This window comes from Taeniopygia guttata, chromosome 1, assembly GCF_048771995.1.
Source record: "Taeniopygia guttata chromosome 1, bTaeGut7.mat, whole genome shotgun sequence".
NCBI classification, from domain to species: Eukaryota; Metazoa; Chordata; class Aves; order Passeriformes; family Estrildidae; genus Taeniopygia; species Taeniopygia guttata.
The window spans coordinates 23,103,563-23,126,961 of record NC_133024.1 but is presented as its reverse complement, the minus strand read 5'-3'; the positions used below and the strand labels follow the sequence as shown (position 1 = coordinate 23,126,961).

General features: G+C 44.6%; 1 protein-coding gene across 1 annotated transcript in view; it reads right to left on the bottom strand.

Annotated features, from left to right (window-relative positions):
* Positions 1–23,399, bottom strand: part of GAP43 (growth associated protein 43) — a 58,482-nt gene that overhangs the window by 12,104 nt on the left and 22,979 nt on the right. Inside the window, exon 2 of the mRNA XM_002191159.6 lies at positions 15,517–16,144. Coding sequence (XP_002191195.1) covers positions 15,517–16,144 — 628 coding nt within the window. The remainder of the gene's footprint in view (positions 1–15,516; positions 16,145–23,399) is intronic.

Below are 23,399 nucleotides of genomic sequence, written 5' to 3'. Positions count from 1 at the left end.
CAGTTCTCTTTCTGATCTATGTTAGCCCATTGCAGTCAGCCCTGTTATGCATTATATGCAGAGCTAAAATCCTTCACCCTCCTGACCTGCTGCTTCTGAAAACTGGTAGACTTATGTTGCCCCAGCTAAATACTGAGAAATGAAGGAATTGAGTATTTCATAAAAGTGGCTGTGTCTGGTCCAGGGTACTGACTTGTATGATTTTTCCCAAATCCCTGGTGAATCCCTCACTTGGTAGAGACAGACCCATGATACTGATTCCAGGGGCCCTGGTGAGCACATGGCACCTGGGAGGCCTGCAAACTCTTGACACATCCCACAAGAAGGTGGTGGGAGGAATGTCCCCAGTGCAAGTAGCAGGTAGGAGGTCCAGGGAAGTCACACAGTAATTACTGGAAAGCAGCAAGCAAGTAGCCTGTTAAGGTTGAAACAAAAATGCTAATATGGCCCAAATACATGGTAGCTTGGGCCTCCTATTCCTGTACCACCTCATCTTTTTCCAGAACCATGTAAGAATGGTTCAGTTGCCCCAGCACTGAGGAAAAAGACCCAAAAAAATACAACTTCTGCAAAACCCATGGCTAGTAACTTTGGTCCAAGCTTGGACATTTGCCTCTTTTTCTGATCCTGCTAAATCCTCAGAGGACAGCCAGACACAGTTCTGTCGCCCCAGCTGCCTTTGCTCTTTGTCAGGATGAAGAGCCAGTGGCTTAGGGATTTCCACTCCTTCTCATCTCACCCCATGCCTTTCTTCCCCCCAGCACCACCATGGAAATCCAAGCCTGCACTGGCATCCATGTGTGCAGTAGAGGGAAGGGGAGAGAATGGTGGGAGAGATGCTCAGAGTGCACAGCAGTGGGGAGGGGGTGTTGAGGGGAATCAGGCTCACAATTCCATTGCAAAGCATCTTTCACAGTGTCTAGACACCAGCTGCCGGGTTGCCGAGGAAACTCCCAACTTCAGCTGAGGGAAGGGAGCACTGAGGTCTCCAGAGAAATGGGAGTGATGGAGAAAAAGGGTGGGGAAAGAAAAGGGAGGATGTTCCTTGTGAATGTGAGGTGTTAACCCTGTTAAGAGCTACATTTGCAAATATTCCTCCATTCTGGAGAACGGGAAAGAAGCAGCTCTCTTTCTTTCTTCCAGTGATGTTTCTTTCCCACATCCATGGATGCAGCCAGACATGGAAGATGAGAAAAAAGACATGCCTACTGCTGACTGTTCATTTATCGCTGCCTATCATCAGCACTTTTTGTCCTAAACTCCCTTCCTACTGTACCCAAAACTAGGCAATTTCAATCCAGCTACAACTGGAAGAAGCCCTACCAGAGTGGTTAGGTTTTCAGACAGCAAGATCTCCTTTAGCAAGACCAGTCCCTTGGCCACTGTCAGACTACAAGCAAAGGCAGCTCCAGGAGGACAGGCTGCTCCTACCTGGCAGCTTCTGTGGGGATGCTCTGTCACACCAGAAAGCAGTGGCAGGGTGGAGGCTGCATAGTACAGTGGCTAAAGGCAAGCTAAAAGAACTCTGTCAGGATGAGAATGCCTTGGAGGCAGATATTTTACACTGGCATTGAGTGGGCTCCTACCAAACAGCATCAGAGGTGTTGTAACCTCAACAGACATCTACCAAGGTTCCATGGTCTTCACAGCCAGGGAGCTTGAAGGGGAGAAATGGGAAGTGACTCGTGCAGGGTGCCCCCAGCCATCATCTGGGATCAGAGCTGATTTGATAAACAATCAGGTGCTCAGCTGACTTGATGAACCAGAAGGGCTCCCTCCAGGAGAGGTTCCAAGCTACCAGCCCCTCTATCTCCTGTGCTAATTACTTCACCTCTAAGGAAACCCTTAGAAAAAAAACCCATAAGTTGTTCTTTACTCCTCTTCTCCCCTACCCTGTTGATTTCACATAGAGCCTGCAGACCAGAAAGGGTACTCTTGAATTCCTTAAATACCTTATGATTCAAAGAGCTTGAATATAGAGGTTTTAACTTCCTTCCAGCTGTGGAATGTAACGGTTGACAGCTGCTCTTGGCACGTGTATTGGAAAACAGGATGTCCCCATCTCATGCAACAACATTCTTTTGTGTCACCCATCTTTTCTCCCTGGCTAGTTTAAGTTCTGGAGGATGGATTAGAAACAGAGTGGATGTGAGGGGACAGAAGAACAAGATCTTTCTAAGACACATCCATTTATTCTTTAGCTTCTTTAGAGCAACTGCCCTATGAGATTATGGGGGAGAAATCAGAGAAAAGATAAGAAGAAATTGAAATACCCTGAACAGATATAGGCCGATTGAACTTTATTGAAGTGACAGATAGATTGTTCTACAGCCAGGACATTCCTAGAAAAGTAATTAGTTCAGGGAATGAAGCTTACAGCACTTTGGGGATGGAGGTTTGAATTTGGAGAGGCCAAGCAGATGCACAGAGAATAGCACAGCAAGTGACAGAAGTTTGACAGACAGATCAGGTCCTCAGAGGTCTGCCCATCTCACAGCTCTGCTGAGAAGCCTGGCAATGGTGGCAGGATCAGTAGGGGGATAAAAATTAACCTGAAACTGTGACAGACTGCTGGCATTTACACACTGCTGATCCTGAAATAAAGAGGGTTAAGAAGAGGAAGGAAACATGCAGAGTAGTAGAGCCTTTGGGTTCTCCATCTACAGCTCCCACCTTCTCACAAAGGACTGACTGTGAAGCTCTTCTCCTCCCCTTCCCCAGCAAAACTGGCTTGGGAAAAGAAACTAAAGGAGGAAATCTTCTGTAATTGCGGAAAAATGGTCTAGAAATTCCTTCAGTGCATCCAGAATTAATGTGCTGCTCCTCCTCTTGTACTCCTCCCCCTTCAGCTGTCGGTGGTAGGAAAACAAATTGCTGCAGCCCTTACTACAAACCATGCTCCCGCCTCCCTTCCCCCAGCCCAAAAGACATGTGCCATTCATAAGCTGCCTGACTGCTGGTCTCTGTTATTAAAGCCTAGAAGACTGATAAATTGGGGATTCATGGAGCCTGCAAGCCTCCAACAACCACATTGCCATGGAAACCAGAGGCAGCCTCCATCTCCAGCAGAAATGATATTGATCTAGCTGAAGGCAGAGAATTACAATCAAGGGGAGGATATAAAATGTCTCTTTTTCTTCCCTTTGCCATCCTCCCATTTAGAGTTTAAATGAAGGAGAAATTTCATTTAGAGATCATTAGTTTGTTTCCATCCATCATCATACACCAAGGCTCTGCAAATTGGATGCTAAAATTATTAAATGCCTGTTGTCAGGCTTTCCACAGCCATCTTCTTGATAACTGTCCCCAGCAGCTGCAACATCAACACCACCAGCTCTTTGCATCAAAGAAATTACTAGTATTTCTCAAACGCACGGCTGGTGCACACCCATAGAATCCCAATGTGTTTTGTGCAGGATAAAACACAGACACTGCTCTCCAGAAGGCAGTTGAGGCTTCACGCTGTACCCAGGGAAACTCCTGGGAGCCTTTGCTCTTCATTTCATCAGGAGGAGGCTTGAGAGCCCAGACACGGGAAAAGCATTTTGAACTAGAAACACTTGTGGGAAAAACCTCATTTTCAGACATCACAGTGGCATTCGTGGTGCAGAGCAATTATCCCCTCCTCTTGAAATCCCTTGTCTGGACTGCTTAACAACTGCTTTCCTGAGGATGGAAAGATCAGGAGTCACAGCATGTGTCCTGCAAAACTGGGTAGGCAGCTGGGCACTTTCCCCAGATTATATACAGGCCAGATCCTCCTGGTTTGACTTCTTAAGGTGAGGGGTTGGGCTGTGTAGTCATCCCTTCTGCCCCAAGAAATCTCTGTGACCAGAGGTGTGTGATGCTTGCCCGGTAAGTAGCCCAGTAAGTGGTCAGCTCCATGGAAACAAAGGTGTAGGGCAGCCCTGAGCCTGGCACTGTCCATTTTCAAAGAGTCAAGTTGTACAGCAGGAAGGAAGGAAGGAGCTGTCTGGAAAACCTCTCATGAGTGCTTTACTGCCAGCACCAGTCTTCTCTGTGAAGGTGGCAGAAGCTTGCATCAGTAACTCTGATTTTAATTCAAATTTGGCAGGCTCGGTTTCATTTCATTTTTTTGACCAGTTTTGAGAGCTGTTTCTCCCAGTTGGAGAGGGAGTATTGACTCTCTGAACTCTCTGAGAGCTGCGCCAAGCGAACCAATGCAGCTGTCCCACAGTAGCCATCTCGGTTTAATTGGCTTTTCACAATAACAATTCCATCAGGCAGATAATGAATTCGGCTGTGACATGAGGGCACTCGGTGGGACAGCTGCAAATGCTGGGGAGACCACCTAGGGGCACAGCCAGGCAGCACCATGCCCTGTGCACACAGCCAGGATGCACCACCTCTCTGTGTCAGAATCTGTGGTATTGATGATTCTGAGATTGTAGAAAGTCTCTGTCTTTCTGCCCCGTTGCCAAAGAAGAAGCCATAATTCGTCTGTGCTGGTTTTCAGGGTTGTTTATTCTTGCTTATCTCTAACATGTTCTGCTGCCCTGCCGCAGGTCTGTCCTGCAGGGCAGCGTGTGGGGCTCTGCCCTCAGTGGGATGTTACAAACATTATATACCAGAAACTACGTGTGCTGTATTTACAATAATGTGCCAATATCTATCATATGTGTGTCCCCAGCCTAAACAATAGAAAAATGCCAACACTACAGTGAAACATGGAGGGCATGAAGAAGGAGAAAAAGGACAAGACACACCCAATTTCCTCCATCTTGTCCCCTTTGAACCCCTAATCTAGAAACTTAAAATTTTACTTTTGCACCCATGCCACACTTAATTATTGCTTATATCAAACACTCAGAGCTTGTAATTCATCCTGTAAGATTGAAAACTCTTTTCCATGGACAGAGATCAGAGACAGTGTCTCTGGGGGCTCTGTACAGGGGGGTTCCTGACCCCCTGCCAGGGTCCCAGGCCTTCCAGGGCAGCCAGAGGGAAGCCCTGGATTCCCACACTCAGGAGCAGCAGGAATGTCTGGGTTGTCAACAGCTCCTCAGCACTGTCCATGATGGTGGAAAAAAATACCCTTACAGGGAGCTAAGACAGACCTTTGCTGAGCTAGTCTGCAATGACAAGGCTTCTTTTCCTCATCAAAGTACATTTTCCTTGGCCCTGACTCAGCTGTGGGACCAAGCAGTAGCTGCTTCTCCACCATCTCGTGTGCAGCCAAAGTCTGCCATGAAGCCCAGCTCTGCACAGGTCCACAGAAGCTACCAGTTACCACAGCTTCCACATGCAGAGTTTCTAAGTTTTTGGCCAAGGTGGAGCAGCCCATAATTTTGGCTTGAGCACTGTAATTTTGACAACAGGGGTCACAAGAAGAGGGCCTGATATGAGGCATGAACTCATCAGGCCTGAGCTGCTCTGACATTGCTGTGAAATTGCACTGAGGCATAGGAAGTGGCATCTCACCATTCTGTGCTCTTATTGTCTCCTCCTGCTGATCTTATTTGCTATAAAGGTCCTTGGCTCAGGTCTTGCCTGCTGGTCACAGAGCAATGTTGTGAGGTATCCATGTGAATGAACACGTCTCTCTTACTCTTCCTCTCCTGCTGGAGCTGTTCCACTTCCATAAACCATTAAATATTTATTGGGCCAGAGGAAAACATTGACTCTGTAGACCAGTGGTGAGGGCACTCATCTGGAATAGAGGAGACCAAATGCCACATCCTGGCTCCAGCAAACAATAAATAATTCATACAAAGTGGAATAGCTCCAGCATGAGGGATCAAGGGAAAATGTGTCCAGCAGCCCAATGGCTTGCTTGCAAAGCTCACTGGATTTCAGCTTCCTAGCATAATGCCCTCCCGTCTTCTGTCCCATTCAGGGAGGACTTCACCCTCACATACTAGCTACTCTAAAAGCAGGCAAAGATTTTTTTACTATTTCATTCTACAAATCCCATACAAATTACGGTAACTGCTGGTAATGGCATATAATCTGTTTGGGTTTGATTAATTAAAGGGTCCTTTAATAAAAAAAAGATTACCCCAGAAAAATTCCAGTCTATCAGGACTTAGAAGCTCCACACAGTTGTGGTTTGAACTGTGATCAGGTTTATCTCTTCTGTTTGGCAGAACCATGTCTATGTGTTTTACTAGAAATGAGGCCAAGAAGTAGCTGCATGCTACATCAGTTAGGAGCATCTGGAATTTTCTTTTTCTTCCCTGATGTAAAAATCAGTGACTCCATCCATCTTTCTCACAGTCATTTGGCTTCAGCAATGAAAAAGGTTTCTATCTTGAGGCACCAAAAACCATTTTCTTTCTCATTTTCTGAGTCTTTATGGAGTGCCATGAACAGTGCTGGGTTAGTGTCTCTGGAGACAAAAGTCTGCTGCTCAGCAGCAGTGCTGCGCATTTCCTCACTGTGCCTTCCTGGTGGGCCTCAGCTGTGTTTGGGAGAGGATGTGTCATGGGCAAAACGTCGAGTTTAGTCCAAACAGGCACCATATTGCTAAGTCTCCCAACAAAGGCTTAGCAATAGTGCTGGGATGGCTTTGTGGAAACATATCTTCAACCCCAAAGATAAGCTTAAAGGCAGGTGCCAAAACTGTTTGCAGTGTTTGAAGAGAGTTGCAAGATCAAGGTGACACTCATGCCTCCTCACTGTTTGGCAATAAAGAAGTTACCTCCTTTCACCACCTGGATCCCTGGTGTACCAATTGAATAATGGACTGTGAATACAAAGGGCCAGATAGAATTGCTGCTCCTATGAACTGTAACAGCCCTACTGAAGATAAACTCACAGCAGCCCTCTGATCAGATCCCATGGATATGGGAGGTTTCCATCCATTCTGACAACAAGGGAAAGCAGAGGACCAATGTTGCAAGATTGCACTGAGTTCCTTCCAGGGGGACAAACATAGAGACCATTTGTGAGCTGATCTAAGATTAAGACAGACTCCTTCAACTCATAAATATTTCTGAAGCGGGTCAAACCCAGTCCCAGGGTTTGGTCTCCTGTGACATATTCGTTGTTTCAGCACCAGTGACCAGAGGTTATTCTGAACAGCTTGTGACACTGAGGCTGAAAGCACAGGGGAAATCCTAGCTTTGCATAAGCAGAATAGGTAACACAGGATGTCTAAACTGGAACACCTACCCTCCTTTTTTTTTTTTTTCTAATCCCACACCCAGTGAGGGAATGGAGTCCCATATTCATTTGGAAACTAGACTGTTATGGACTCAGTCCACACAAGCTTGCATTCACAACTCCCTGTCACAGGCTTGTGTCATTTCCAAATCAATGTGTGCCCCAAACTTTTAAGAACATCAAAGAGGTTTTTACAAGTACTTGCCACCACTCCAACTTTAAATTACTTTTACTTTATTCCATCTTCCATCTCTTCAAGAGGTTATCAAGTAAAGTCTTTGAAATATTTTTCACAGCTGCAAAGACAGTTTTGTCAAAGTCAGCAGCACTGAGGAATGCTCCTGCATAATGGTCACAGCTCTTGTTCCTGCTCTCCTATCCCTTTCCCTTTACCTGCAATGCATTATCAGATATGGTTCTGTGCCACTGCACCCACTCCAGCACTGGGATTTGGATGCTCTTCTAAATGTCAGAGAGATTTTCTTCTTCATTAAGCCCTGGGGGTTACAGGTAATGTTCAGTTATCATTACTAGCATTACCAATTACTATGTTTTGCTGAAGGAAGATGGAGAGGTTGAATAGTGTCTTCCACCTTCTGCTTTCTTTCATAATGAAAGGAGGACTCATGTGCTATTGCCTCAAGGTACAGCTGGGAAGTCTGTGGTTCTTTGAACACTGGCTAATTGGGACCTTATGACCTTTATCTAAGACTTATTTGCATGAAGCACTGAGTCTCACTTTTCTGGTCATTAGGGGAACAGCATTTTCCTTTATATCCCTGGACCCTGTCCAGCTTTCCATAGCTCTTTTCCTGACTACACTACAGCGAAGGGCAGGTGTCCAAGGTGGACTCCTGACTGCCAGGACTTCAGCTGAGATTTTCCACTCTCTTCCAGTGTCCCATGCTGACACTGGTGTAGCTAAGGATACAGAAAGAAAAAAGAAACATTTCACCAATTCACATTTGGTGATGATATAACCAAGGCTCTTAAATGGTACAGGCTGTTAAAGAGAGCCTTTGGCAGGGAACACAGAAGTAGGAAAGAAGTCACGGTTCTAGTAACCTGCAAAACCAGATTGGACTCTCCTTCAAAGAACAGCAAAGAAAACGACTGCAGTACTCTCTAACATTTGGGTTTCCCAGACACATTATTTTTAATATCTTGTCTATTGTCTTCCTGAATGATATCCAGAGAGGAAAGCTAGGAAATGAGGAAGCCCTTCTTTAAATGAAGCTTGCAGCATGAATGTAGTCTTGAGAAATATTGTGTCTAGAAACCTGTTCAAATTGAGCTTGTGTAATATGGTCTTTCACAGGTCTACTGGAGGTAAAGAAGTGGAAGTGGAAACTATCCCACAGAGCTGATGCCAGTGACTTGACATGTAAGCCTTCTGTCACTGCTTACATTTTCTTTGGTTCTCTTGGCTACTGCCCAGTCTCACAGATCATCATATGGCTAAAGAAAATATTTCAGTAGCGTCTTTACAAAAAGAGTCATTGCAGTCATCTGTGCTCATACAGTAGCTGTCTGCAAAAAGGAAAGAGGTTGGTGTGCACAAGGACTGGGATGAGGAACAAAACAGAAGAAGTAATGCCCTTTTGGAAACAGGTAAACAGTTACAGCTTTTTTTGGACCAATGTGAAGAGTATCTGTCATTCCATCTCATAAAATAGATTTGCAGATTTGAAGGGAGTGCAGAGAAAAGTGACAGAATTCCTAAAAAGCATGGGAATAATTTCATATAAAAAGCAGCTGAAAGCACTGCTTCTGTTTTCTTCAGGAAGGAGATGAACTGCAAGGGCTATGAGACTATGCCCTCTGTGCATAAATGCATACTGTATGATGCTATATACCATAATCAAAGGCATGAAGCAGGGCTATCACAAGATTTTGCTATTTCTGTGACATAGCACAAGTGCAGAAAAATATTTAAGGCAATGGTGGACAATTTGTCACTGAGCTTTATTGCCATTGTACAGCTGGTTGGAGTTGGGAAAGCTGTTGATATTTAATCAGACATTTGTGTGCATACACACAAATATATGCTATAGGTATATATTTGTGGTATATATATATATGTGGTATATAACCATAGTTATATTAGCATCAAAAGAGAGAATACACCATGCTTTACCTGTTAAGCCAGACCTCAGACAGTAGAAGACAGGGGTGAGTCCCAGCAGCAGAGAAGCAGTTTATCCTAGATCTGCCCATAGCAGTGCTTTGTGCTAGCCACAGAGAGCAGTACAATAAATGGATGTTAGCTCTGACCTAGCTTGGAAATTTCTGTGTTACTCTACCAGTTATTTGCATGGATCCTTGTGAGTGCAACTTCACCTTTCCAGAGTCTATGAAATTTCCACAGAGATTGGAAGTGATTGCTGCACTGACATTGATAATCTAGTATTAATGCACCTATTAAACAGCTCTTGAGGAATGTCTAGCTACTCTGACTGTGCTGACCTGGTGAACTTTACAAATCCTTTTCCTCTGCAGGTGGCAGTCATCTGTACCACAGAGTCAGTATTTCTACTTTTGAGTTTCAGCTCCCTGGAGCTGTAAATCCCAGCTGACATTCTGCAAACTCATATCTATCTGAAAAGTCCAGTCTACTTGATCCTAGTGTAAAGAGATGATACTGGCAGTGGTGTAGAGCACTTCTGGCATCTACAGCAAACAGCCATCACTTAAATTTCATAGTCTGTCTGTCTAGACAGTCCACAGGTCTGCTATTTGAGCCCTTCTCAGCAGAAATTTTGTTTATCATTTTTGACAGAAAGCCTTCTTCCCATGGAGCATTTTCTGATGATGATCTGAATGCAGATGCAGTGGGCCACTGTGGAAAAAAATTGCAATGAGAGTGATTTAGAGCAAAATCTAGGTGGAGTTCAACCACTGGTCTAGGCTGTAGAGAACCGTCTGTTAGTGTGAGCGACTACTGTGCAACATGGTACACACTGTGACACAGGCAGGCACTGCCCTAAACAATGTCACCTGTGTGTGTGGTTTGGAAGAGCAACAGCTGTACTTGCCAGCCAGAAGGAGTGAAAGATTGCTGTCACCTTTCCTATAATTTGCAGCCTTCACAAAATAAGCCAGTGACTCCAGTAACCAGCCTTGAGTGTCCATGCAGTCCTTACTGAGGTTGCAGAACTGGTACCTCTTAGGTACGAAGGAGTGGTTACCCTGCTCTCCTGAAGAGGCCTTTTCCAGAGTTGGCCCACACCTTTTCATCAGCAAATATTTTTACTGTCACCTATGATTTTATTAAATCATTAAATGTAATATGTCACATATGATCTTATTAAAAAAAGTCAAGTACTGCTTTACCATTGGCCCTCTAGTGCAGTTCCCACCTCTAAAGGGCAAGCTGCACCTCATTAGGAAACAGCAGACCCAAGGCATACGTGGGACAAGAGACAGTATTGCACTGCAATAGAGGAGAAAATCCTGCACCTGTGTCAAGCTGTGTGTAGGAAAATTGTGACTTTCCAACCTGCCCCTCACATGGCTGTTTGCACCAATACAAAGCCAGCTATGAAATAGGTGATGTTTATACCCATTTAGACACAATGCAAAGACTAAAATTTCAGAGCAACTGGGGACTAGACACAGACTTTATACTTCAGCATGTGTCAGGCAACCTAAACTGCATTTATATAGTCTTTACTTTGTTGTTGGAATAGCACTACACACAAAAAAAATGCTGCCATGTTTGCTCAGACTGGTTCCCTCTGGGGCAGTCATGGGAAGACTATTGTATTTGAATTGCTTTCCTTGGCTACCAGGTGTAACAGCAGAGATAAGCTCCCTTGAAACAGGAATGGCAATGAGGTTGTTCTGCCTCGTGCCAGCTACTCGTGGGCCAAGAATGAAATTCCAAGTCACACAGCTGCAATCCTCTCGCATAGTGCAGGTTGCACATTCTGGCTGCTACAAGACAATAGACGGTCTCCCTTTCCAAATCTTTATCCAGCCAGTGCTCCCAAAGTGCAGCAAGTATTGTCCTTCCATCAATATGGGGACTGCACTGAAAACAAAGAACTGATTCAACTGTGAACCATGAAAAAGGATCCACAGGGACTTGCTTCCTCTGAGGAAGTGAAGGGAAGATGGTGCCTCCCAGTGCTCCTTGCTTGCAGGATACAGGGCCCTGGGGGAACTGCTAGCTCGCTTACATTCAAAGCACTTGTCACCTGGATGATTTTTCATTTCAGCTGTGAAGCTGCTCCATTGTAAAGCAATTTCATGAAGCAGGAAAAGCATTCTTCATATCCCAAGAAAAAAAGATCTGTTTGTTTCCTTAGGCACAATTAACTCACATTTCTGGGCTTTGTATTCTTACCTGACAATCTGAGAGTGCTTTGACGTGAGAGCCAACTCAATTTGGAGGTGAGACTTGAAAACTTGTGAAGTACAAAACGAATCTAAACTGTGTGACATTCACCTTCTCTCCTCCCTGGGAGGACATCATAGCCCATCTTCTTCCATGGTCTGCTGTGCTGGGTGCTGATCTCATTTCACAGCTGCACTACCAGGCTCTTTCCAGTAACCTTCATGGAGACTCTCTGGATTTAAACCAATGCAACCACAACTAGAACTAGTCTCACTTCCTCATCCATATGTAATGTATATATTCCCCCCTTTGGATTTTGTCTTGTTGAGTAGGCTGGCATCTAAGGGAGCCTATCTAAGTGTAATACCAACACCAAAGAGCCAAAAGCTGGATCATAAGAAGAAAACCTATAAATCCAAGTCTTAACAAGGATGCTTAGATGACAAGACAACTTGTTGGCACTCCTGCCATCTACCAAAAGATACTAAGAGGTTTGAGAGATTGTCCTTCTTACATCAATCCTTCATTACCATTGAACAAAGCCCACTGACTCATTTCATGCCTTACCCACATCCATCTCTTGGATGGAATCCATCTCTTTTTCACTTTTACATACACAAAGGATAGCTTAGGAACTGCCATATTGTATAACTCTGAATGCCTGAGGTCCCAGACCAACTACCATTGGATACAGGAAGTTGTTTGAAGCCATTTTCTAGGCCATTACCTAGAAGACAGATAGAGCATATAGAACTGAATAACAAGGAGAGAGTGAGGGCTGTCAGGGGAACTACTGACTGGTACAAAAAACCACTCCCCACTCCAGAAATATTAAGCATTAAAAACTGTGCACTTCTCTTTATCAGGTTTGTCATTCCTTTCCCCACACCCTGTCTTTTTCTGTCCTGCCCTTAGATAAAGGCAAAAATACCCCCTGGTATGAATTAAAAGCCTTTCACTTGCGCTAGCACTAGGGAAGGTATCAACAGATAGCATGACAGGGCCATTGTAGTAAAATTCAAGGCGGATGAGCATCACCACCCTAAAGCAGCACGGTCGGCACGCCTCAGGGTAGTAGCAGCCAAGCATGCCATGGCAACCAGCCAACCGATGACACTGGCCAGGAGCCAATTCGATTTATTTTTGGCAGCCTGACACTGCACACTTGTGTGCCAGTCTTCGATCACAGAAACGATAAGAGGTGACCTTTGAAGGCCAAGGGGACAGATGAAGCTGAAAGAGGATCTGTCCCTGGGCTGGAGGAGCACTGAAGTGGCAGATGTTCCCTCTTTCATGAATGACCATTGCAGTCACACCAGCAACCACCAGTGCAGTGTTTGCTGGGGAAAGACTGGGAGAAAGGTTGAGATCTGGCAAATGTGTTTTAAGTCCATGGAAAGAGTAAGTAACAAGAGAGACAGAGAGCTTTAAAGATATGAGAGACTAATAGGAGAAAGACAGTAAAAAGAAAACACAGGCTTTCTGTCAGGAAATATTTCCTGTCTGTGGGTACTTTTGTCCTGTGATGATGCTCTTCAGGGGAATATTCTGTATTGCAGAGCACAGCCTGGAACCCTCAGAGAGATGTACAAGAAGACCTATTTAATCTTTTTTGCATTTCTTTCTTGGATGACTCTGGGGTCACTTAGCCAGCTGTTCAGGTTTGTGACTGGAAGGCTGATATCATACTGGAATAGGAATTCAAGAAAAATCTATATTCATTAACATTTTAAAGAGGCTATCAGCTTGACTCTGGCCACACACCTTCCATGTTTGCTTTCTGCAAACATTGCTAAGCTTGAGTGTTACTGCATGCATACTGAATAAGTATAAATGGATGCACATCCTGGTCTTGAACACTCAATCACTGAAAACTCATTTTTAAATATATATTTGATTGTAGATTTTCCAGCTTCCTCTGTTAGCTAGATGTTTACATAAGTGATAGTATCATGTGCAAATGCATATTAAATTGTGCATTTTAGATGGCCACTTCAAATGATGTGTCCATGAATGGTTGGCCACTTTAAATGATGTTAAAACCAACAAGAGCACGGGGAGGGTATCTGAAAATTATTCAGAATATTGCATAGAAATAAACCATTTTTTCCATGAGTGACAACTCAAAACAGGTATAATAAATTAAAATTAAAATCAAATAGCTTGCAACTATAAATGTCCTACCTCTGTCCATTAGAGCAGATTAATCTAAACAAAAATGGAATGTCAATTCAAAGCAGAATCATTATTGCTTAGGAATAAGGCATCCCAGGTAATAAATAACAGGGAATTAGCATTCATTATCCTGTGTAAAGAGGACCCCAAAACACTGATTCACACTGCCCTATTCTTGCCATTGATGTTTATGCTTTTCCCAAGTATAAAACCAACATAAGTACAGCATGCAACATAGCAACTTACATTTCACTAATCACATGACTTTTATGTTGCCACCTAACTCATCATGTAAAGCAAGAAGAAATGGCTGGAGACTTGGACAACAAAAAGCAAACCCAGACAATTCAATTTCAAGGCTTATTTCTAGAAACTTCTAAATAAGTAGAAGTAAATCCAGCAGCCCTTTGTAGTTATGTAAAATCAGTTCAGACTCATGTTCTTGAAGGCTACTCCCCTTGACCATCCCTTAAATCACAAATGTCTTGCATTATTTCCTTTCCCAGTATTTAATCTGTCCTTTTGGGTATATGTTCTTCCCGATCTGTCCACTTTTGTTAAGCAGGAATAGAATTGCCTGAAGCCCCAGGTTAGCTATGAAGCTTGGAAGCCTAACCGGAAAGTAGGAGGTGCAATTTGTGGAGGAGTAGTGGGACAAATGAAATTATGGAGAAACATCTGTAAGTACAAGACTGGGTGCTGAGGCACTCGAGAATTTACATCAGGCTGTTTATGACCATCAAGGTGATAAGCAGCATTTTTCCCCAACGAGCTAATGAATGCAGGCTGCCCTGTACAACAGATTATTTCATGAATGCATTATTTCCGTTTTGTTTTGTTTTTTTTTTTGTTTAGGTTCTATTTCTTTGATAAAATAAGAAAGGTCAAGAACAAGAGAGAAAAATATCCTCAGATCTTTGATTCATTTTCTACTCAGCTCAGTATCACAGTTTATAATAAATTCTTCGTTATGGTTTGTAAACATTGTAGGGTTGTCAATAAATGCCCACTTTTGCCTCTCAAAACTCTTCACCCCTTCCCAGGGGAACTGGTTAAGCAGACTTGCATTCAGTCAACAGTGAGGAATTGAAAACACCTCCTAGAGTGACTTCTCCTCTCTAGAGGACTTCTTCACCTCCTAGAGGACTTCTTCCTCTCTTTTGTCCTCACTCACCGAGCTGTCAGGGCCATTAATCTTTCCTTTCCCTGTATGATTCTCTTGCTATCCATGTCTGAATTATCTGACAAATCTAAAAGCTTCATGCTGGTATGGGGTACTCCAAGTAGAAACCCTACAAGTATGGGTGTGGATGAAACTGCTGATATGTTTCCTGACAAGGATGTGGGTGTACTAAGAATCTCATCCATACACAAGTAGATGGACTAAAGACCCCTTTGACTCCGTGACCATGCCACCAGCAAGGTCTCCTGCAGTATGAGAGTGCTTTTGTCTTGTGACACTTCCAGCTAAAGCTGGAAGTCTCCAATAACCTGGCCAAGTTGCCCCACTACTGGAGTTGTCCGTGTCAGTGTGACTGAAAAGGTTCATCACTATCTTCAGCATATGCAGAGCTTGGGGAGCTCTACCTCCAAGCCTACCAGCTGGCAAACACTCTCCTGTCACCATGGAAAAAAGGGCTGATGACACCTCCATCTAGAGGAACAGGAACCTCAGCAGGAGCTGCAGTATTTCTAAAAGCTGACTGGAAGCAAGAAAGAGGGTGTTAAGCAAGAAATTAATCTCCCACACCCCCAAAAACTAGCAAGGATTCCCTTGTTATCTCTTATCTAGTCCCCACACCAGCTCTTGCTCGCAGGAGACCGGGGGAGGTATCCATTTCTGGAGAGGCCCGTTCCCCGGCGAGGCACTCACTCACCTGTCTTCTCTTCGCTTTGGCTGCTCTCCACTGTCTCCATTTGGGGTTGCGCTGTTGCCTTGGCAGTAGCATCCTCTGCGGCAGGGGTGGTGGTGGCAGTGGTGTCAGCAGCAGGCACGTCGGCTTGTTTAGGCTCCTCTTTGTCTTGGGCTTCGTCAGCCTTCAAGGACGGCGAGTTCTCAGTGGAAGCTTTAGTGGCACTTTCCCTTTCGGGGGCGGCGGCAGCAGCGGTCTTTTCCTCTGAGGAGGCAGCAGGAGTGGCAGCCTGTGGGGCTGGCTGCTCTGAGCCCGTGTCGGCGGCTCCATCTCCTTTTTTCTCCTCCGCTGGCGCGCTGCTGTCTTTGCTGCCCTCCTCCTGCTGGGCACTGTCAGCGGCGGCCGCTTCTGTGGCAGCAGGAGCCTCGCTTTCTTTGTTCTCGGCCGCTCCGCCAGCAGGGCCTTCCTCCTTCTTGTCGGCAGCATCAGTCTCAGATGCTGGGGCATCTCCCTTCTTCTCTCCCTTGAGCTTTTTCCTTGTTATGTGTCCGCGGAAGCTGGCCTGGATTTTGGTGGCTGCCTTATGAGCTTTGTCTTCTGGTTTGATGCCATCTTGCTCGATCTTTTGGTCTCCATCCTCATTTTTTTCAACCTTTGAAGAAGAACAAGGGAGGAGAGCAGAGGAAGAAAAGAGGGAGATAAGTTTAGATATCTTCAGGTGTAGCAGATGGTCTAATTTTATTGAGAATATCCCATTTTCCTCTCCTTCTAACACTGAAAAGTTTCAAAACAGCCTTTCCATTTGCTGTGGGTTTGGAGCCAGGAAGGCCTAATTTCATCCTAAGGCTGGACAGAACATAGGTCTCTAGCCAAACCACCAGCCAGAGGTTTGTAATAGAAATTGAAAGCACCTCATCATCTCTGTCAGCAGTGCTGAAAGCATCTTGGCTGTGTGGAAAGGCTTTCACCAGCTGGCTAGTCTCTATTCCCATGATTTATTTTCCCATTCATTTTGAAATATACCAATTTTTTCCCCTACTCATTTTCAAAACACTCTCCTGAGGGAGATTTTCACAAACCTTCCGAATCCACCTCTGCTTTCAAGTTGGTGTTTCTTTTTAATGACACCTTGTTTCGCAGGTGTGTGACTCTAATGACACCAAGTACTTTGTCTTTTATAGCTTTTTGGCTCAGGATTGCCAGCAGAGAATGGGATTGCTGCACCCCGCCGCAGCTCCGTGCTGTCAGACACGCACAGATATTCACAGGATGTACTCCTCACAAACTCCCTGCCCACAAGCGCTCCAAGCGCTTTGCCTTTGCTCTCCACTCATGGTTTCACTGAAGGATTAATAGGCAGATTATTATCACTCTTTCCAATTTCAGCTGACTATTATTATTTCTCTGACTATAGGGGGGAGAATTCAGCCTTCTAACAAAGAGCAGGCATTCCCTGTGTTTTTTACACTTAAATCATCCATTAAGTCTTAAATGGGACCAAAACAGAGCCTGTGCCTCACACTGGTCTGCTGCAGAGAGATAATACTTAGCTTATAAACCTTCACTGAATCAACAGGACAGACTATGCTTCATCCCAATAATTTAGCAGGCCTTGGGCAAGAAACAGCTCAGCAGCATATTGATGAAAGGACACTGTTCTATTAATAGTGCCATGGGGAAGCATTCAAAAGGCCTACTTGGAAGCAGAGCCACTGGCCTCTTTGCTGTCTGCACCTGGTTTCTAACACTGACTCAGGTCACAAAAAAAAGAAAACAAGCTGACTGGGAAAGACAGAAGCATTTATTCCTGCATGGAAAGAGGGAAACACTCCTTTGGCCATTGCAACTGGGATGTGCCATCTGGGAAAAGGCTCCAGACCAGAAGAAAGAGGGGACAACCTACAAACACGTTCAGTCAAAGTGTGGCAGAAAGAAGGGAGAAGAAGCCACTGCAACGTGCCAATGTGGCACTGGAAACATCATGACTGTGGAGAGGGGGAAAGAAGAGTGGCAACAGCAGCAGCAATTCCTGGGAAACAGACTTTCCACAGCACAAGAAAGGGTCAAGCACACATGGGAGTGATGCTCAGCCAGGGAACCAATGCGGTGTGCACTGCCATGCCAGAAGTGGTACCCCCTCTGTGCTCCTGGGTCTCCAGTGAGCACAGCTCCCTCACCCTAGCACTGGTGCTCATCTTTCCTTAAGTGGCTATGGTGGCCAAGGAGTGAGAAGCCTCAAATCATCACAGAAAATTGCCACCCCACACAGCTGTGCGGGGATGTGGATGGGTCTGTATACAGTGGGAAGTGAGATGGGAGAGGCACAGGATGCTTATGTAGGGGGTGAAAAAGGCTGTGAATGAATATGTAAATGGTATTTATACACAGAATTCTGCTCAAGGAGTTTTTCTGCTCCTGACTATGCCCAGGGACAAAATGGTTGTTGCACCAGTCACAGGGTAAGCATTATGTCTACATTCCCTCAAAAGCATTAAATGACACCGTATGGAAGTGGGCTTTTCATGTTTGTCTCAGCTTGTCAGAGAGCAGGTGATGGTTACATGGAAAGACAATACAGGCACCAGCAGGCTGCAACCATTCTTGTGTGTCTTGCATAGCTAGCTCAACACTGTTACTCAGCATCTGGGTAAGCTTTTCAGCCTACTTCAGCACAAGGAGGTGGAAACAAATCTGAAGCATGTTTAAACTAGCCAGATAGTGCAGAGCCCCACACAGGCTCATCCATCCTGTTCCTCAGACAAGTTTTGCAGCTTGCAGTAAGTCCTGTGTTGCTGTGGCAACCTAACTGCTAATACCTGAATTAGCTGGTTTAAGGAGATCTTGGATGTGCCAGCATTACACCGTAGCCACAGCAACATGAAAATAGACTGGTACTCCTTCAGAGAACTGTAGGACACTTAAATGCTGTAGCTTTGATTCCTTCTCCCCACTGAGGCTAGTCTCAAACAGCAGCAAGACTGGGAGACTGGAAAGACAATTTAGACATAACTATGAGGCCTTAAGGGTCCAGTCCCCCTGCCTGATTCCTGTGAAACCATTAATGAATGTGACCAAATTGTTAATCCCTGGACAAATAAGAAAAACATTGACTGAAGGGAGATCTCTCTTGCCACTGGCCTTGTAGCTCTCACATGCCACATACTTCCTACACCAACCAAGACAGCTATTACAGGTTGTGGGCTGCTGCATGCCTGACTTTCTGACTCCAGAGGAGCTGCCCTGTTACCTAGGCTATGCAATCCTCTCCTTCCCCTGTTAGCCAGAGTCCAGGGTACAGTAAGGCACAGGGGTAGCCCTGTACCCCTGTCAGCCCCTGACCTAGCAGGGGATGGGAAGAGCACTTCTCTCCAGAGAGGTCAGACCAAAACCTCCCACCTGCACCTACAGCATAGCAGAGCTAAAAGGCTCCTTTGCTATTCTAGTGACATCACTGTCCTCTTCTCCCAGTTAGGATGACATCCAACTGAGTCCTTGCCAGAGCCCAAGTTGTGCAACTGCAAAGTATATTTCCAGCAGGGTGCTTTCAGTATAATTTCAGATACAAAAGATAAGAAACATGAGACTGGGGCAGAGGTGAAGTTCAGGATCCTGTATGAAAGAAATGTACTAATAGTTTGTCTTTGCCAACTGTGGCCCTCAGGAATCCTGTTTCTATTCAGTCCTTCCCCAGTAAAGCATCCCAGGCATTTGAAATTATTTTTTTTTCAGGCTACTGGCCTGCAGCTACTTCTGGGGTAGGACACGGTATCCATAAAGAATGTGTGTCATGTTGTATAACAATGGGTTGGGTGAGAAACAGGTTGTTCAGGGGGAAACTTCTGTTAACACAAAAAAAAAAGCCCCAAGGGCTTTTAATCTGTGAATTATGTGCACAGCAGATAAACCTTAATTAAGGAAGTGCTCAAAAATAACCTGTACACAGCAGAAGCTCCTGGAAAGCAATTTGTCTTCTTTGGAGAGCTCAAAGGGTGAGTAAGCCCTGCCAGGATACATTCAAAACCATCTCAGTGGAAAACAAGAAATCTGTCTGTCTTATCTATCTCCAAGCATTCATGACATCTTGGCTGTAGTATTGTGGCTAGAATAAAGTGACTCTTGTTACTAGTGTCTGCATGGAATCTAGAGTCTCTGTCAGGAATCAGGTCTGGCAGGGATAAGTTTCAGATATTAGTATTCCATCACCTCCCTCCCCTTCATTTACACATTTATGTGTAAACTCACACCAATACTTAATACTGAGATATTCATGATACTGTTAGGGTATATGCAATGTATTGCCATTTTACACAGAGCAAATGTCCTCTGTTTCATTTAGGTTTAATTAAATCATAGATCCTGTAATGGCAAAATGGTATCACTGAGGGAGTGGATGAAGAGCTAAACAGATCCATAAAAGGACATAGTCAAACATGTCCATTTTTTTTATTTAGACTATCCTCACACACCCAATGAAGCCAGTGTGCAAAGCTCTGCCTTTATGAAACACACATTTATGTCTCTATCTACACAGCCCACAGCATCTTTCCAGTCCTGGAGGGATGATCCTCTCACCATCCCCATCTGCTTGTCTGCCACACCTCCAGGTTTCTAGGACATCTCTTCCCATGCAGACTGTTCCTGTAAGTGAAAATTTCCTTTCTATCATGTAGGTGAGAGAGTAGGAGATAAATTAATGTTAAATCACAAATAGGGCAGAGGTTAATTCTCAGGTACCAGGAATGTAGAAATTTCCTGGAGCCATGACAAGAAGATTTCTAATCTCTGGCTGCTTTTACACATTCCATCTCCAAACTCACAGCCTATTGGAGGTGGGGGCAGGGGGGTGTTGAATTATGGAAAAGAATTAAGGAAGTATTACTATAATCTCCAGACCCTTTTAAATATCTCCTGTCCTGGTACTTCAAGAAAAGAGAAATTGAGAACCTAGATGTTTTCTAGATGTTCCACGTGTTTGCAGCCACATATAGGCAAAGAAAGGAGACGACTGAATGCTTTGGTCCTTGTTTGCTGTTAGTCCACTTGTCTCACTTGTCTCTCATGGTGTACCTCATTGCCCTTCCTTGGTAAAAATTATCACATTGTTTTGTATTCTGAATGCTGGGGTGAAGAGACCAAGAAAGAACTTACTGTTTCATTGGAATATATTTGAATATTACACAGCTTCTTCTGCTTCTCTCTCTAGCTCTCCTTTTCCTGGTGTTTCTCTGCCCTCCAATATATAGCATGTATCAACCTCCTTAACATTTATCCTAGCATCAGGCTGCTATATACTCAGCCATCACCCTGGTGTCTTGCTCCTTTCTGTCCTTAGTTAGGAGCTCCTCTTCAACATGACACCAAATCCCAGAGCCCTTTGGTACATGTGGCCATCTCCCAGTATTTTGAAAACGGTGTGCTGGGAGCCCAGATTTAGGACTTACACACCTTTCACCAGACAGGGCTTCAATACTGGCCAGAGCTTGGACATCCATAGGACCATTGACAGTTATCAATAACACACTTCAGCCATTTCACCCAAGGGAAATATGGCATCTGATTATTACTGGGTAAAAAAACCCTAAACAAACAACTGTGTTCTCCACACAAAGGAATAAGGGCCCAGAGTCATTATTTTCTCATTACACCTGTGCTAAAGTACGTGTGGCAACCTTTCCTTCAGTTATTTAGGTGAAACTAGTGCTGAATCACCCAAATACCTGTGCTATTTGTTAGGTTAAGAGGCATCTCAGCCTATACTCTGTTCCTGACTAGAACACAATGTATGTTCTTACTGATGTTACTCAAGGCCACTGGGACTCACAAAGAAATTTAGGCATCCAGCTCCTAGTGATTTCCCAGGATTGAGTCACCTCAGCCTTTTTCATGGGCTTGGCTCCACATGACCTGATTTGTCTCAGAGACAGCATTTAAGGAGCAGAATGTATTAAAAAAAAAGACCAGCTGTCTCCCCAGAAGGAGCGAAGCATGGACACGTGAAAGAGAGAAAAGGCTTTCACACTTTGGGAAGTGAGGAAGCGATTTAGCACACAGAACAGCTTTTTAAAACCCAGTTAAATGGTGTGAAGACACCTGGCTAGAGGATGGCACCTGCCAGCACAACCTGTCTTCAAGGTGAGGAAACAAACAGAGTTCCTTTACTCTCCCAGGATGGCTGTGGTGATGGTGGGTAAAACATCCTTGAGAAAGAAAAGGTTAATTCATCCCTCTGAAGGCCTATGCAGGACTGCTCCCCAGGGTGTAACTAGCATGGTTTCAGCTCTCCAGTTTCAAATCCTCTAACAATGGGGTTTCCACCCTTTCCTCTACAAGATCCTCCCATACGTAGGAAAATTCCCCTCTATTTTATGGTGCCTAGATTAAAATAAGATGACAGTCAGGCAGAGGGATGGATGTTATTCATTCATTACAGTGGCTGCAAAGAGAGATAGAAGACAATTAAGCTAAATCCATTCAGATATTTCTAGTGAGCCTTCTCAATAAATCCATACTCACTTCACCTGTTTTGTGACCCTCCCTTCTGTCAGTCACCCTGTTTCTCTTAAGCTGGTGGTCAACCACAGTGTCCTCTGCCACCCTGAAGCTCCAACAGCTCCAGCAGTTAAACAGAAAATAAAAAACATCACTACTGTTTATGTTGCCTTTGCAGGCCAGGTGAAAGAAAGTAGAGCCTTGTCCCTGAAGGGGATACAAAGAGGGTGATGTTCAGGATGATGTTCATGTTTCTGGAGCAGAGAAGCTCACAGGGGAAAACACTTGCCTTGGGTCTGGTCTGGGCTCTATGGAGCACTTTGGTGGCTGTGGGTCACAGGCTGCACTCACTCATCTTTCAATTTAAAGCACCCAGAGTCTCCGAGACAGGAGTGGGTTGGAACTTGAGAAGGTGGTGCTTTTATAGTTCATGCCAAGCGTGTGTGCATACCCTGGGGTGTGGCCTAAGTGTATGAAGGCACTTCAGGCCACGAGGTCTGTGGGGACTGTCTTGAGGGTCTTGAGGGTTTGGCACAATCAACATCTATGCTCTTGCTTGAGGTTGGATCCTAGTGCATACTGTACTGTCAGTTGTGTCTAGTCTCCTTTTTGGAGGGAATTACTTGTGTCACTCCAGAAGGAACCACTCAGCAGGCATTCAAATCGAGGGATCAAAGCCTAGAAAAGAAGCAGGAAAGTATCCAAGCTGACAATGTAAATCTACTACCAAAATAGCCCACACTGAAGAAATTCAGCAAAAGGACCCAGTGGAAAATTTCCCTTGAACTATGATTCGATTAGAAAAGGCCATTCAAAGAACAGATTATTTTTGATGCAGTTGTGCTTAGATAGAAATGCAAGCTTGCATGTCACTGGACTAAATAGAAATTTTACTTTTTTAAGCTCAAACTATGTGGTTTTCTTGGTTGGGTTTCGGGCAGTTTGGGCAAGGATGGTTGCTGCTATGTGGACTATTTTGAAGCAGCATATTCAGACTCTGAAATCAGAGTCTGATTACCATGAGCAGGTAATAAAACCCAGAATTATCAATATCTCTCCCTCCCTACATTTTCTCGCCCAGTCTATCCCCCCCCCCCTTTTTTTTTTTTTTTTTTTTTTTTTTTTTTTTTTTTTTTTTTTTTTTTTTTTTTTTCCCTAGCTTCACTCAGGGCACAGAGGCTAATTTCCTGCTCAGACTTGCTCCCCTGAGATCTTGGGCAGACAGCTGCTGAGATTCCCCAGAGTCCAGGCTTATGCAAGGTCTCCAGAATGACCTCCATAGGAAGCAGAAGCTTATGTCCTGCTCCTACCCCATTCCCTCCATGGCAACACAGGGCATCCCATCCTTCAGGCCTGTCAACAGCACTCAGCTTGGTGTTGTCTACAAATATGCTGATGGTGCACTTGATTCCTCTGTC